Below are 15,304 nucleotides of genomic sequence, written 5' to 3'. Positions count from 1 at the left end.
GTATTATAGTGTCTCAATGGAGGCAGAATGTAATATGGTATTATAGTGTCTCTATGGAGGCAGAATGTAACACACCAGTATTATAGTGTCTCTATGGAGGCAGAATGTAATACAACAGTATTATAGTGTCTCTATGGAGGCAGAATGTAATACAACAGTATTATAGTGTCTCTATGGAGGCAGAATGTAATACAACAGTATTATAGTGTCTCTATGGAGGCAGAATGTAATATGGTATTATAGTGTCTCAATGGAGGTAGAATGTAATATGGTATTATAGTGTCTCTATGGAGGCAGAATGTAACACAACAGTATTATAGTGTGTCTCTATGGAGGCAGAATGTAATACAACAGTATTATAGTGTCTCTATGGAGGCAGAATGTAATACAACAGTATTATAGTGTCTCTATGGAGGCAGAATGTAATACAACAGTATTATAGTGTCTCTATGGAGGCAGAATGTAATACAACAGTATTATAGTGTCTCTATGGAGGCAGAATGTAACACAACAGTATTATAGTGTGTCTATGGAGGCAGAATGTAATACAACAGTATTATAGTGTCTCTATGGAGGCAGAATGTAATACAACAGTATTATAGTGTCTCTATGGAGGCAGAATGTAATATGGTATTATAGTGTCTCTATGGAGGCAGAATGTAACACACAGTATTATAGTGTCTCTATGGAGGCAGAATGTAATACAACAGTATTATAGTGTCTCTATGGAGGCAGAATGTAATACAACAGTATTATAGTGTCTCTATGGAGGCAGAATGTAATACAACAGTATTATAGTGTCTCTATGGAGGCAGAATGTAATATGGTATTATAGTGTCTCAATGGAGGTAGAATGTAATATGGTATTATAGTGTCTCTATGGAGGCAGAATGTAACACAACAGTATTATAGTGTCTCTATGGAGGCAGAATGTAATACAACAGTATTATAGTGTCTCTATGGAGGCAGAATGTAATATGGTATTATAGTGTCTCTATGGAGGCAGAATGTAACACAACAGTATTATAGTGTCTCTATGGAGGCAGAATGTAATACAACAGTATTATAGTGTCTCTATGGAGGCAGAATGTAATACAACAGTATTATAGTGTCTCTATGGAGGCAGAATGTAATACAACAGTATTATAGTGTCTCTATGGAGGCAGAATGTAATACAACAGTATTATAGTGTCTCTATGGAGGCAGAATGTAATACAACAGTATTATAGTGTCTCTATGGAGGCAGAATGTAATATGGTATTATAGTGTCTCTATGGAGGCAGAATGTAACACAACAGTATTATAGTGTCTCTATGGAGGCAGAATGTAATACAACAGTATTATAGTATCTCTATGGAGGCAGAATGTAATACAACAGTATTATAGTGTCTCTATGGAGGCAGAATGTAATACAACAGTATTATAGTGTCTCTATGGAGGCAGAATGTAATACAACAGTATTATAGTGTCTCTATGGAGGCAGAATGTAATACAACAGTATTATAGTGTCTCTATGGAGGCAGAATGTAATACAACAGTATTATAGTGTCTCTATGGAGGCAGAATGTAATACAACAGTATTATAGTGTCTCTATGGAGGCAGAATGTAATACAACAGTATTATAGTGTCTCTATGGAGGCAGAATGTAATATGGTATTATAGTGTCTCTATGGAGGCAGAATGTAATACAACAGTATTATAGTGTCTCTATGGAGGCAGAATGTAATACAACAGTATTATAGTGTCTCTATGGAGGCAGAATGTAATACAACAGTATTATAGTGTCTCTATGGAGGCAGAATGTAATACAACAGTATTATAGTGTCTCTATGGAGGCAGAATGTAATACAACAGTATTATAGTGTCTCTATGGAGGCAGAATGTAATACAACAGTATTATAGTGTCTCTATGGAGGCAGAATGTAATACAACAGTATTATAGTGTCTCTATGGAGGCAGAATGTAATACAACAGTATTATAGTGTCTCTATGGAGGCAGAATGTAATACAACAGTATTATAGTGTCTCTATGGAGGCAGAATGTAATACAACAGTATTATAGTGTCTCTATGGAGGCAGAATGTAATACAACAGTATTATAGTGTCTCTATGGAGGCAGAATGTAATACAACAGTATTATAGTGTCTCTATGGAGGCAGAATGTAATACAACAGTATTATAGTGTATGGAGGCAGAATGTAATACAACAGTATTATAGTGTCTCTATGGAGGCAGAATGTAATACAACAGTATTATAGTGTCTCTATGGAGGCAGAATGTAATACAACAGTATTATAGTGTCTCTATGGAGGCAGAATGTAATACAACAGTATTATAGTGTCTCTATGGAGGCAGAATGTAACACAACAGTATTATAGTGTCTCTATGGAGGCAGAATGTAATACAACAGTATTATAGTGTCTCTATGGAGGCAGAATGTAATACAACAGTATTATAGTGTCTCTATGGAGGCAGAATGTAATATGGTATTATAGTGTCTCTATGGAGGCAGAATGTAATATGGTATTATAGTGTCTCTATGGAGGCAGAATGTAATATGGTATTATAGTGTCTCTATGGAGGCAGAATGTAATACAACAGTATTATAGTGTCTCTATGGAGGCAGAATGTAATACAACAGTATTATAGTGTCTCTATGGAGGCAGAATGTAATACAACAGTATTATAGTGTCTCTATGGAGGCAGAATGTAATACAACAGTATTATAGTGTCTCTATGGAGGCAGAATGTAATACAACAGTATTATAGTGTCTCTATGGAGGCAGAATGTAATACAACAGTATTATAGTGTCTCTATGGAGGCAGAATGTAATACAACAGTATTATAGTGTCTCTATGGAGGCAGAATGTAACACAACAGTATTATAGTGTCTCTATGGAGGCAGAATGTAATACAGTATTATAGTGTCTCTATGGAGGCAGAATGTAATATGGTATTATAGTGTCTCAATGGAGGTAGAATGTAATATGGTATTATAGTGTCTCTATGGAGGCAGAATGTAATACAACAGTATTATAGTGTCTCTATGGAGGCAGAATGTAATACAACAGTATTATAGTGTCTCTATGGAGGCAGAATGTAATATGGTATTATAGTGTCTCTATGGAGGCAGAATGTAATACAACAGTATTATAGTGTCTCTATGGAGGCAGAATGTAATACAACAGTATTATAGTGTCTCTATGGAGGCAGAATGTAATACAACAGTATTATAGTGTCTCTATGGAGGCAGAATGTAATACAACAGTATTATAGTGTCTCTATGGAGGCAGAATGTAACACAACAGTATTATAGTGTCTCTATGGAGGCAGAATGTAATACAACAGTATTATAGTGTCTCTATGGAGGCAGAATGTAACACAACAGTATTATAGTGTCTCTATGGAGGCAGAATGTAACACAACAGTATTATAGTGTCTCTATGGAGGCAGAATGTAATACAACAGTATTATAGTGTCTCTATGGAGGCAGAATGTAATATGGTATTATAGTGTCTCTATGGAGGCAGAATGTAATACAACAGTATTATAGTGTCTCTATGGAGGCAGAATGTAATACAACAGTATTATAGTGTCTCTATGGAGGCAGAATGTAATACAACAGTATTATAGTGTCTCTATGGAGGCAGAATGTAACACAACAGTATTATAGTGTCTCTATGGAGGCAGAATGTAACACAACAGTATTATAGTGTCTCTATGGAGGCAGAATGTAATACAACAGTATTATAGTGTCTCTATGGAGGCAGAATGTAATACAACAGTATTATAGTGTCTCTATGGAGGCAGAATGTAATACAACAGTATTATAGTGTCTCTATGGAGGCAGAATGTAACACAACAGTATTATAGTGTCTCTATGGAGGCAGAATGTAATACAACAGTATTATAGTGTCTCTATGGAGGCAGAATGTAATACAACAGTATTATAGTGTCTCTATGGAGGCAGAATGTAACACAACAGTATTATAGTGTCTCTATGGAGGCAGAATGTAATACAACAGTATTATAGTGTCTCTATGGAGGCAGAATGTAATATGGTATTATAGTGTCTCTATGGAGGCAGAATGTAATACAACAGTATTATAGTGTCTCTATGGAGGCAGAATGTAACACAACAGTATTATAGTGTCTCTATGGAGGCAGAATGTAACACAACAGTATTATAGTGTCTCTATGGAGGCAGAATGTAATACAACAGTATTATAGTGTCTCTATGGAGGCAGAATGTAACACAACAGTATTATAGTGTCTCTATGGAGGCAGAATGTAATATGGTATTATAGTGTCTCTATGGAGGCAGAATGTAATACAACAGTATTATAGTGTCTCTATGGAGGCAGAATGTAATATGGTATTATAGTGTCTCTATGGAGGCAGAATGTAATACAACAGTATTATAGTGTCTCTATGGAGGCAGAATGTAATACAACAGTATTATAGTGTCTCTATGGAGGCAGAATGTAATACAACAGTATTATAGTGTCTCTATGGAGGCAGAATGTAACACAACAGTATTATAGTGTCTCTATGGAGGCAGAATGTAATACAACAGTATTATAGTGTCTCTATGGAGGCAGAATGTAACACAACAGTATTATAGTGTCTCTATGGAGGCAGAATGTAACACAACAGTATTATAGTGTCTCTATGGAGGCAGAATGTAATACAACAGTATTATAGTGTCTCTATGGAGGCAGAATGTAATACAACAGTATTATAGTGTCTCTATGGAGGCAGAATGTAATATGGTATTATAGTGTCTCTATGGAGGCAGAATGTAACACAACAGTATTATAGTGTCTCTATGGAGGCAGAATGTAACACAACAGTATTATAGTGTCTCTATGGAGGCAGAATGTAACACAACAGTATTATAGTGTCTCTATGGAGGCAGAATGTAACACAACAGTATTATAGTGTCTCTATGGAGGCAGAATGTAATACAACAGTATTATAGTTTCTCTATGGAGGCAGAATGTAATACAACAGTATTATAGTGTCTCTATGGAGGCAGAATGTAATACAACAGTATTATAGTGTCTCTATGGAGGCAGAATGTAATACAACAGTATTATAGTGTCTCTATGGAGGCAGAATGTAACACAACAGTATTATAGTGTCTCTATGGAGGCAGAATGTAATACAACAGTATTATAGTGTCTCTATGGAGGCAGAATGTAATACAACAGTATTATAGTGTCTCTATGGAGGCAGAATGTAACACAACAGTATTATAGTGTCTCTATGGAGGCAGAATGTAATACAACAGTATTATAGTGTCTCTATGGAGGCAGAATGTAATACAACAGTATTATAGTGTCTCTATGGAGGCAGAATGTAACACAACAGTATTATAGTGTCTCTATGGAGGCAGAATGTAATACAACAGTATTATAGTGTCTCTATGGAGGCAGAATGTAATACAACAGTATTATAGTGTCTCAATGGAGGCAGAATGTAATATGGTATTATAGTGTCTCTATGGAGGCAGAATGTAATACAACAGTATTATAGTGTCTCTATGGAGGCAGAATGTAATACAACAGTATTATAGTGTCTCTATGGAGGCAGAATGTAATACAACAGTATTATAGTGTCTCTATGGAGGCAGAATGTAACACAACAGTATTATAGTGTCTCTATGGAGGCAGAATGTAATACAGTATTATAGTGTCTCTATGGAGGCAGAATGTAACACAACAGTATTATAGTGTCTCTATGGAGGCAGAATGTAATATGGTATTATAGTGTCTCTATGGAGGCAGAATGTAATATGGTATTATAGTATCTCTATGGAGGCAGAATGTAATATGGTATTATAGTGTCTCTATGGCTCTGGAGGAGAACACAACACTGTTGTTCAACATAGCAGCCAAACACAGCTCATACAATCAGCCTCTCTTGTATTTTCTGACCCCACAGACAGACATCCTCGCACCAAGACAGTGTTTTAATATTGATGAGCCTGTCGTTCCCCTGGCGTACTCAACACTTCCCCTAAGGCCATGTGTGTGTTGAAAAGCTGTCCTTTTTAGCCACGCTCTCATGTGGCTGTGGAGTGTGTACTGTGACTGTCTGTACACACACAGGGCTTTACGCAGAACAGGACATGAAAACAAAGGTACGGTGTGGTGAGTCATGTCAGGGTGGCCAGTCCCTTTCCTCTCTATGGGACAGAACACTCTGTCAACGCTGACAACACTACTCTACCTGCTATTGAGGAGGAGAGGCGAGGAGAGGAGAGGAGAGGAGAGGGAGAGGAGGAGAGGAGAGGAGAGGAGAGGGAGGGGAGAGAGGAGGGAGGAGAGGAGGAGAGGAGGGGAGAGAGGAGGAGAGGAGGGGAGAGAAGGGAGGAGAGGAGGGGAGAGGGGAGAGAAGGAGAGAAGGGAGGAGAGGAGGGGAGAGAGGAGGAGGAGGGAGGAGAGGAGGGGAGAGGAGGAGGGAGGAGAGGAGGAGGGAGGAGAGGCGGGATGGGAGAGGATGAGAAACGGAAACGGGGTCGTGTTCATTAGTGCAAACCGTAGCAAAAAAGTTTTGCAACAGAACGTGACAATAAGCGTTTCTTATTAGACAAGTTCAGGTCGTCCGTTCCTGTTTCAGTCCGTTTGTTCTGTTTCGGTGTCTAATGAATAGGACCCAGGTTTCCCATCCCAGGAGAGCCCGTGCTGCATGTCTTTCTAGGACAATTTACGCTCCGCTACCCTGTTCTGTGTTACACACTGTGTCTATAATTAGGCGATGAGAGAGAGAGGAGCAGACACCCTGCTGTCCTCTGCTGTTCCTGTTTGTATTTCCACACTACAGCAACAATACCTCTGATTAGTCTGACTGGATTTACTGACAGCAGGCTGGGGTTAGAGCAGGCTGACTGGGGTTAGAGCAGACTGGGGTTAGAGCAGACTGGGGTTAGAGCAGACTGGCTGGGGTTAGAGCAGACTGGCTGGGGTTAGAGCAGACTGACTGGGGTTAGAGCAGACTGGGGTTAGAGCAGACTGGCTGGGGTTAGAGCAGACTGGCTGGGGTTAGAGCAGGCTGACTGGGGTTAGAGCAGGCTGGGGGTTAGAGCAGACTGGATGGGGTTAGAGCAGACTGGATGGGGTTAGAGCAGACTGGATGGGGTTAGCAGGCTGGGGTTAGAGCAGGCTGGGGTTAGAGCAGACTGGGGTTAGAGCAGACTGACTCGGGTTAGAGCAGGCTGGGGTTAGAGCAGACTGGGGTTAGAGCAGACTGACTGGAGTTAGAACAGGCTGGATGGGGTTAGAGCAGGCTGACTGGGGTTAGAGCAGGCTGACTGGGGTTAGAGCAGGCTGGATGGGGTTAGAGCAGGCTGACTGGGGTTAGAGCAGGCTGGCTGGGGTTAGAGCAGGCTGACTGGGGTTAGAGCAGGCTGACTGGGGTTAGAGCAGGCTGACTGGGGTTAGAGCAGACTGGATGGGGTTAGAGCAGGCTGACTGGGGTTAGAGCAGGCTGACTGGGGTTAGAGCAGGCTGGATGGGGTTAGAGCAGGCTGACTGGGGTTACAGCAGGCTGGATGGGGTTAGAGCAGGCTGGATGGGGTTAGAGCAGGCTGGATGGGGTTAGAGCAGACTGGATGGGGTTAGAGCAGGCTGACTGGGGTTAGAGCAGGCTGACTGGGGTTAGAGCAGGCTGACTGGGGTTAGAGCAGGCTGGATGGGGTTAGAGCAGGCTGGGGTTAGAGCAGGCTGACTGGGGTTAGAGCAGACTGACTGGGGTTAGAGCAGGCTGACTGGGGTTAGAGCAGGCTGGATGGGGTTAGAGCAGGCTGACTGGGGTTAGAGCAGGCTGGATGTGGTTAGAGCAGGCAGGATGGGGTTAGAGCAGGCAGGATGGGGTTAGAGCAGGCTGGATGGGGTTAGAGCAGGCTGGCTGGGGTTAGAGCAGGCTGGATGGGGTTAGAGCAGACTGGATGGGGTTAGAGCAGACTGACTGGGGTTAGAGCAGACTGGATGGGGTTAGAGCAGACTGGATGGGGTTAGAGCAGGCTGGCTGGGGTTAGAGCAGGCTGACTGGGGTTAGAGCAGGCTGACTGGGGTTAGAGCAGGCTGACTGGGGTTAGAGCAGGCTGACTGGGGTTAGAGCAGGCTGACTGGGGTTAGAGCAGGCTGACTGGGGTTAGAGCAGGCTGGCTGGGGTTAGAGCAGGCTGGCTGGGGTTAGAGCAGGCTGGATGGGGTTAGAGCAGGCTGGATGGGGTTAGAGCAGGCTGGATGGGGTTAGAGCAGGCTGGATGGGGTTAGAGCAGGCTGGATGGGGTTAGAGCAGACTGACTGGGGTTAGAGCAGGCTGGATGGGGTTAGAGCAGACTGGCTGGGGTTAGAGCAGACTGGCTGGGGTTAGAGCAGACTGGCTGGGGTTAGAGCAGACTGACTGGGGTTAGAGCAGGCTGGATGGGGTTAGAGCAGACTGGATGGGGTTAGAGCAGGCTGGCTGGGGTTAGAGCAGGCTGACTGGGGTTAGAGCAGGCTGACTGGGGTTAGAGCAGGCTGACTGGGGTTAGAGCAGGCTGGCTGGGGTTAGAGCAGGCTGGATGGGGTTAGAGCAGGCTGGATGGGGTTAGAGCAGGCTGACTGGGGTTAGAGCAGACTGGCTGGGGTTAGAGCAGACTCACTGGGGTTAGAGCAGACTGGATGGAGTTAGAGCAGACTGGATGGGGTTAGAGCAGGCTGGCTGGGGTTAGAGCAGGCTGACTGGGGTTAGAGCAGGCTGGCTGGGGTTAGAGCAGGCTGGATGGGGTTAGAGCAGACTGGCTGGGGTTAGAGCAGACTGGCTGGGGTTAGAGCAGGCTGGCTGGGGTTAGAGCAGACTGGCTGGGGTTAGAGCAGGCTGGATGGGGTTAGAGCAGACTGGCTGGGGTTAGAGCAGGGTGGCTGGGGTTAGAGCAGGCTGGCTGGGGTTAGAGCAGACTGGCTGGGGTTAGAGCAGGCTGGCTGGGGTTAGAGCAGGCTGGATGGGGTTAGAGCAGACTGGCTGGGGTTAGAGCAGGCTGGATGGGGTTAGAGCAGACTGGCTGGGGTTAGAGCAGGCTGGATGTGGTTAGAGCAGACTGGCTGGGGTTAGAGCAGGCTGGCTGGGGTTAGAGCAGACTGACTGGGGTTAGAGCAGGCTGGATGGGGTTAGAGCAGACTGGATGGGGTTAGAGCAGACTGGCTGGGGTTAGAGCAGACTGGATGGGGTTAGAGCAGACTGGCTGGGGTTAGAGCAGGCTGACTGGGGTTAGAGCAGACTGGCTGGGGTTAGAGCAGGCTGGATGGGGTTAGAGCAGACTGGCTGGGGTTAGAGCAGGCTGGATGGGGTTAGAGCAGGCTGGATGGGGTTAGAGCAGACTGGATGGGGTTAGAGCAGACCGGGGTTCTGTTCCCACTGGTTACACAGACCGGGGTTCTGTTCCCACTGGTTACACAGACCGGGGTTCTGTTCCCACTGGTTACACAGACCGGGGTTCTGTTCCCACTGGTTACACAGACCGGGGTTCTGTTCCCACTGGTTACACAGACCGGGGTTCTGTTCCCACAGACCAGGGTTCTGTTCCCACAGACCGGGGTTCTGTTCCCACTGGTTACACAGACCGGGGTTCTGTTCCCACTGGTTACACAGACCAGGGTTCTGTTCCCACAGACCGGGGTTCTGTTCCCACTGGTTACACAGACCGGGGTTCTGTTCCCACAGACCAGGGTTCTGTTCCCACTGGTTACACAGACCAGGGTTCTGTTCCCACAGACCAGGGTTCTGTTCCCACTGGTTACACAGACCGGGTTCTGTTCCCACTGGTTACACAGACCGGGGTTCTGTTCCCACTGGTTACACAGACCGGGGTTCTGTTCCCACTGGTTACACAGACCGGGGTTCTGTTCCCACTGGTTACACAGACCAGGGTTCTGTTCCCACAGACCAGGGTTCTGTTCCCACTGGTTACACAGACCGGGGTTCTGTTCCCACTGGTTACACAGACCGGGGTTCTGTTCCCACTGGTTACACAGACCAGGGTTCTGTTCCCACAGACCAGGGTTCTGTTCCCACTGGTTACACAGACCAGGGTTCTGTTCCCACAGACCAGGGTTCTGTTCCCACAGACCAGGGTTCTGTTCCCACTGGTTACACAGACCTTCTGTTCCCACTGGTTAACAGACCAGGGTTCTGTTCCCCACTGGTTAAAGACAATTCTGCTCCCATCAGGGTTCTGTTCCAACTGGTTACATTACCCTGTTCCCAAGACCAGGGTTCTGTTCCCACTGGTTACACAGACCGGGATTCATCACAATACCCCATGACATCACAATACCCCATAATGACAAAGCGAAAACAGGTTTCTTGCAAATTTCTGAAGCATAGAAAAACAGAAATCCCTTGTTTACATAAGTATTCAGACCCTTTGCTATGAGACTCAATTGAGGTCAGGTGCATCCTGTTTCCATTGATCATCCTTGAGATGTTTCTACAACTTCATTGGAGTCCACCTGTGGTAAATTCAATTGATTGGACATGATTTGGAAAGGCACACACCTGTCTATATAAGGTCCCACAGTTGACAGTGCATGTCAGAGTAAAAACCAAGTATGAGGTCAAAGGAAGTGTCCGTAGAGCTCCGAGACAGGATTGTGTGGAGGCACAGATCTGGGGAAGGGTACCAAAACATTTCTGCAGCATTGAAGGTCCCCAAGAACAAAATGACCTCCATTATTCTTAAATGGAAGAAGTTTAGAACCACCAAGACTCTTCTTAGAGCTGGCCACTCTAAACTGAGCAATCAGGGAGAAGGGCTTTGGTCAGGGAGAACCCGATGGTCACTCTCCCGATGGGAGAATCTTCCAGAAGGACAACCATCTCTACATCACTTCACCAATCAGGTCTTTACGGTAGAATGGTCAGACGGAAGCCACTCCTCAGTAAAAGGAACATGACAGCCCACTTGGAGTTTGCCAAAAGGCACCTAAAGGACTCTCAGACCATGAGAAACAAGATTCTCTGGTCTGATGCAACCAAGATTGAACTCTTTGGCCTGAATGCCAAGCGTCACATCTGGAGGAAACCTGGCAGCATCCCTACGGTGAAGCATGGTGGCGGCAGCATCAGAGCCCAGACTTGAACATCTCTGGAGAGACCTGAAAATAGCTGTGCAGCGACGCTCCCCTTCCAACCTGCCAGAGCTTGAGAGGATCTGCAGAGAAAAATGTGTGCCAAGCTTGTAGCGTCATAACCCAAGAAGACTCCAGGCTGTAATCGCTGCCAAAGGTGCTTCAACAAAGTACTGAGTAAAGGGTCTGAATACTTAAGTAAATGTGATATTTTATTTTGTCTTATTATTTGTAAAAAACAATAATCAAAAACCTGTTTTCGCTTTGTCATTATGGGGTATTGTGGTGTCATTATGGGGTATTGTGATGTCATTATGGGGTATTGTGATGTCATTATGGGGTATTGTGATGTCATTATGGGGTATTGTGATGTCATTATGGGGTATTGTGGTGTCATTATGGGGTATTGTGATGTCATTATGGGGTATTGGGATGTCATTATGGGGTATTGGGATGTCATTATGGGGTATTGGGATGTCATTATGGGGTATTGGGATGTCATTATGGGGTATTGGGATGTCATTATGGGGTATTGGGATGTCATTATGGGGTATTGGGATGTCATTATGGGGTATTGGGATGTCATTATGGGGTATTGGGATGTCATTATGGGGTATTGTGTGCAGATTGAAGAGGGGGGCAAGTTAACCCATTTCAGAATAAGGCTGTAACGTAACAAAATGTAGAAAACGTCAAGGTGGTTGAATACTTTCCGAATGCACTGTACATTACTGTGCCTGTTAGGATGAAGGAGACACGGTCAGGTCCTTACCGGTTGGTGTAGATGGGACATTCCTCTGGCTTCAGCTTAAGGCATTCGCTGTACGTCCTCAGAGCCTCCTGGAACAGACCTTTCTTCACAAACTCATTTCCTTCTTGTTTCAGCGAATTGAAACAGACTTCTGCTTTTTGAGCTGCAGGCAAAGGAAGAAACGGTGTTGGTTGAGGAAATGTGTGACATCATACTGAGTAACTTGACAAAAATGTTAGTGTTTTTTTGTTGTAAGAATCGTATTTCACAAAAAAATAAGTGAGTGGTAATTTTGTCCTTTAAAATCCAGGGTGAAAACAGGTTGAATCAGCAGTCATTCATGTGATAATGGACAGCTAATTAATTAGACCACTGGGGTGTTCTGGGAAAAAGCTGCCCGCTCCCTTCTTCCATTCATCACAGTTAAAACATCAGGTTGGCTGAGCATGGCGCTTGTAACGCCAGGGTAGTGGGTTCGATTCCCGGGACCACCCATACGTAGGGCTGTATGCACACATGACTGTAAGTCGCTTTGGATAAAAGCGTCTGGGATAAATGGCATATATTATTATTATTATTCTGGGAAAAAGCTGCCCGCTCCCTTCTTCCATTCATCACAGTTAAAACATCAATTATGGTTGGCTGCAGCACGGCCCTGAGACTGGGGCTGAGGCTAGGGCTGGGGTATAGGACTGGGGTATAGGACTGGGGCTAGGACTGGGATATAGGACTGGGGTATAGGACTGGGGCTAGGACTGGGGATGGGGCTAGGACTGGGGCTAGGGCTGGGGTATAGGACTGGGGCTAGGACTGGGGATGGGGCTAGGACTGGGGCTAGGGCTGGGGTATAGGACTGGGGCTAGGGCTGGGATATAGGACTGGGGCTTCCCGGACTGGGGCTAGGACTGGGGCTAGGACTGGGGATGGGGCTAGGACTGGGGTTAGGGCTGGGGTATAGGACTGGGGCTAGGGCTAGGACTGGGGCTAGGGCTGGGGTATAGGACTGGGGCTAGGACTGGGGCTAGGGCTGGGACTGGGGCTGAGGCTAGGGCTTGGGTATAGGGCTAGGGCTGAGGCTGGGAATAGGGCTGAGGCTGGGGCTAGGGCTTGGGTATAGGGCTGGGGATAGGGTATAGGGCTGGGGCATAGGGCTGAGGCTGGGGCTAGGGTATAGGGCTGAGGCTAGGGTATAGGGCTGGGGCTTGGGTATAGGGCTGAGGCTAGGGTATAAGGCTGAGGCTAGGGCTTGGGTATAAGGCTGGGGCTAGGGCTGGGGTTGTGGCTAGGGCTTGGGTATAGGGCTAGGGCTGAGGCTGGGTATAGGGCTGGGGCTGGGGCTTGGGTATAGGGCTGAGGATGGGGTGAGGGTATAGGGCTGAGGCTGGGGCATAGCGCTGGGGCTTGGGTATAAGGCTGAAGCTGGGGCTAGGGTATAGGGCTGAGGCAGGGGCTTGGGTATAGGGCTGGGGATAGGGTATAGGGCTGGGGCTAGGATATAGGGCTGAGGCTGGGGCTAGGGTATAGGGCCGGGGCTAGGGCTGGGGCTTGGGTATAGGGCTGAGGCTAGGGCTAGGGTATAAGGCTGAGGCTAGGGCTTGGGTATAAGGCTGAGGCTGGGGCTAGGGCTGGGGTTGTGGCTAGGGCTTGGGTATAGGGCTAGGGCTGAGGCTGGGTATAGGGCTGAGGCTGGGGCTAGGGCTTGGGTATAGGGCTGGGGCTTGGGTATAGGGCTGAGGATGGGGCTAGGGTATAGGGCTGAGGCTGGGGCATAGCGCTGGGGCTTGGGTATAAGGCTGAGGCTGGGGCTAGGGTATAGGGCTGAGGCAGGGGCTTGGGTATAGGGCTGGGGCTAGGGTATAGGGCTGAGGCTGGGGCTAGTGTATAGGGCTGAGGCTGGGGTATAGGGCTGGGGCTAGGGTATAGGGCTGGGGCTACGGCTGGGGTTGGGGCTAGGGTATAGGGCTGGGGATGAGGCTGGGGCTAGGGTATAAGGCTGAGGCTAGGGCTGAGGCTTGGGCTAGGGTATAGGGCTGAGGCTGGGGCTAGGGTATAGATAGGGATGAGGCTGGGGTATAGGGCTGAGGCTAGGGCTCGGGTATAGGGCTGGGGCTAGGGTATAGGGCTAGTGTATAGGGCTGGGTATAGGGCTGAGCCTGGGGATAGGGTATAGGGCTGAGGCTAGGGTATAGGGTATAGGGCTGAGGCTAGGGCTTGGGTATAGGGCTGAGGCTGGGACTGGTGCTGAAGATAAGTCTGAGGCTAGGACTTGGACTGGGGCTAGGGCTTGGGTATAGGGCTGGGGGGAGAGGGGCTAGGGGATAAGGCTAGGGGAGAGGGGCTAGGGGATAAGGCTAGGGGGAGGGGCTAGGGCTAGGGGGGAAGGGCTAGGGAGAGTAGGGCTAGGGGAGAGGGGCTAGGCGATAAAGCTAGGGGAGAGGGGCTAGGGGATAAGGCTAGGGAGAGTAGGGCTAGGGGATAAGGCTAGGGTATAAGGCTAGGGAAAGAGGGCTAGGGTATAGGGCTAGGGTATAGGGTTAGGGGAGGGGCTAGGCGGGAGGGGCTAGGGTATAGGGCGAGGGAGGAGGGGCTAGGGGCTACGGTATAAGGCAAGGGGGAAGGGGCTAGGGTATAGGGTTAGGGGGGAGGGGCTAGGGTATAGGGCGGGGGAGGAGGGGCTAAGGGCTTGGGTATAAGGCTATGGGGAAGGGGCTAGGGTATAGGGTGGAGGGGCTAGGGGGGAGGGGCTAGGGTATAGGGCTAGGGGGAAGGGGCTCCAGCAGCAGACAGTATGTCCCCCTCCAGTCCTCTAGCAAACAGTATGTCCCCCTCCAGTCCTCTAGCAAACAGTATGTCCCCCTCCAGTCCTCTAGCAAACAGTATGTCCCCCTCCAGTCCTCTAGCAGACAGTATGTCCCCCTCCAGTCCTCTAACAGACAGTATGTCCCCCTCCAGTCCTCTAACAGACAGTATGTCCCCCTTCAGTCCTCTAGCAGACAGTATGTCCCCCTCCAGTCCTCTAACAGACAGTATGTCCCCCTCCAGTCCTCAGCAGACAGTATGTCCCCCTCCAGTCCTCTAGCAGACAGTATGTCCCCCTCCAGTCCTCTAGCAGACAGTATGTCCCCCTCCAGTCCTCTAGCAGACAGTATGTCCCCCTCCAGTCCTCTTACAGACAGTATGTCCCCCTCCAGTCCTCTCACAGACAGTATGTCCTCTCACAGACAGTATGTCCCCCTCCAGTCCTCTAACAGACAGTATGTCCCCCTCCAGTCCTCTAACAGACAGTATGTCCCCCTCCAGTCCTCTAGCAGACAGTATGTCCCCCTCCAGTCCTCTAGCAGACAGTATGTCCTCCTCCAGTCCTCTAACAGACAGTATGCCCCCTCCAGTCCTCTAGCAGACAGTATGTCCCCCTCCAGTCCTCTAGCAGACAGT

General features: G+C 47.4%; 1 protein-coding gene across 1 annotated transcript in view; it reads right to left on the bottom strand.

Moving 5' to 3' along the window:
• LOC118379562 (sperm-associated antigen 1A-like) overlaps nt 1-15,304 on the bottom strand; it is a 45,173-nt gene that overhangs the window by 18,172 nt on the left and 11,697 nt on the right. The window contains exon 8 of the mRNA XM_052512896.1: nt 11,891-12,032. Within this exon, the coding sequence (XP_052368856.1) occupies nt 11,891-12,032 (142 nt within the window). The remainder of the gene's footprint in view (nt 1-11,890; nt 12,033-15,304) is intronic.

This window comes from Oncorhynchus keta, unplaced genomic scaffold, assembly GCF_023373465.1.
Source record: "Oncorhynchus keta strain PuntledgeMale-10-30-2019 unplaced genomic scaffold, Oket_V2 Un_contig_9404_pilon_pilon, whole genome shotgun sequence".
NCBI lineage: Eukaryota > Metazoa > Chordata > Actinopteri > Salmoniformes > Salmonidae > Oncorhynchus > Oncorhynchus keta.
Note: the sequence above shows the minus strand (reverse complement) of the source record. Positions and strands in the feature narration are given on the sequence as shown.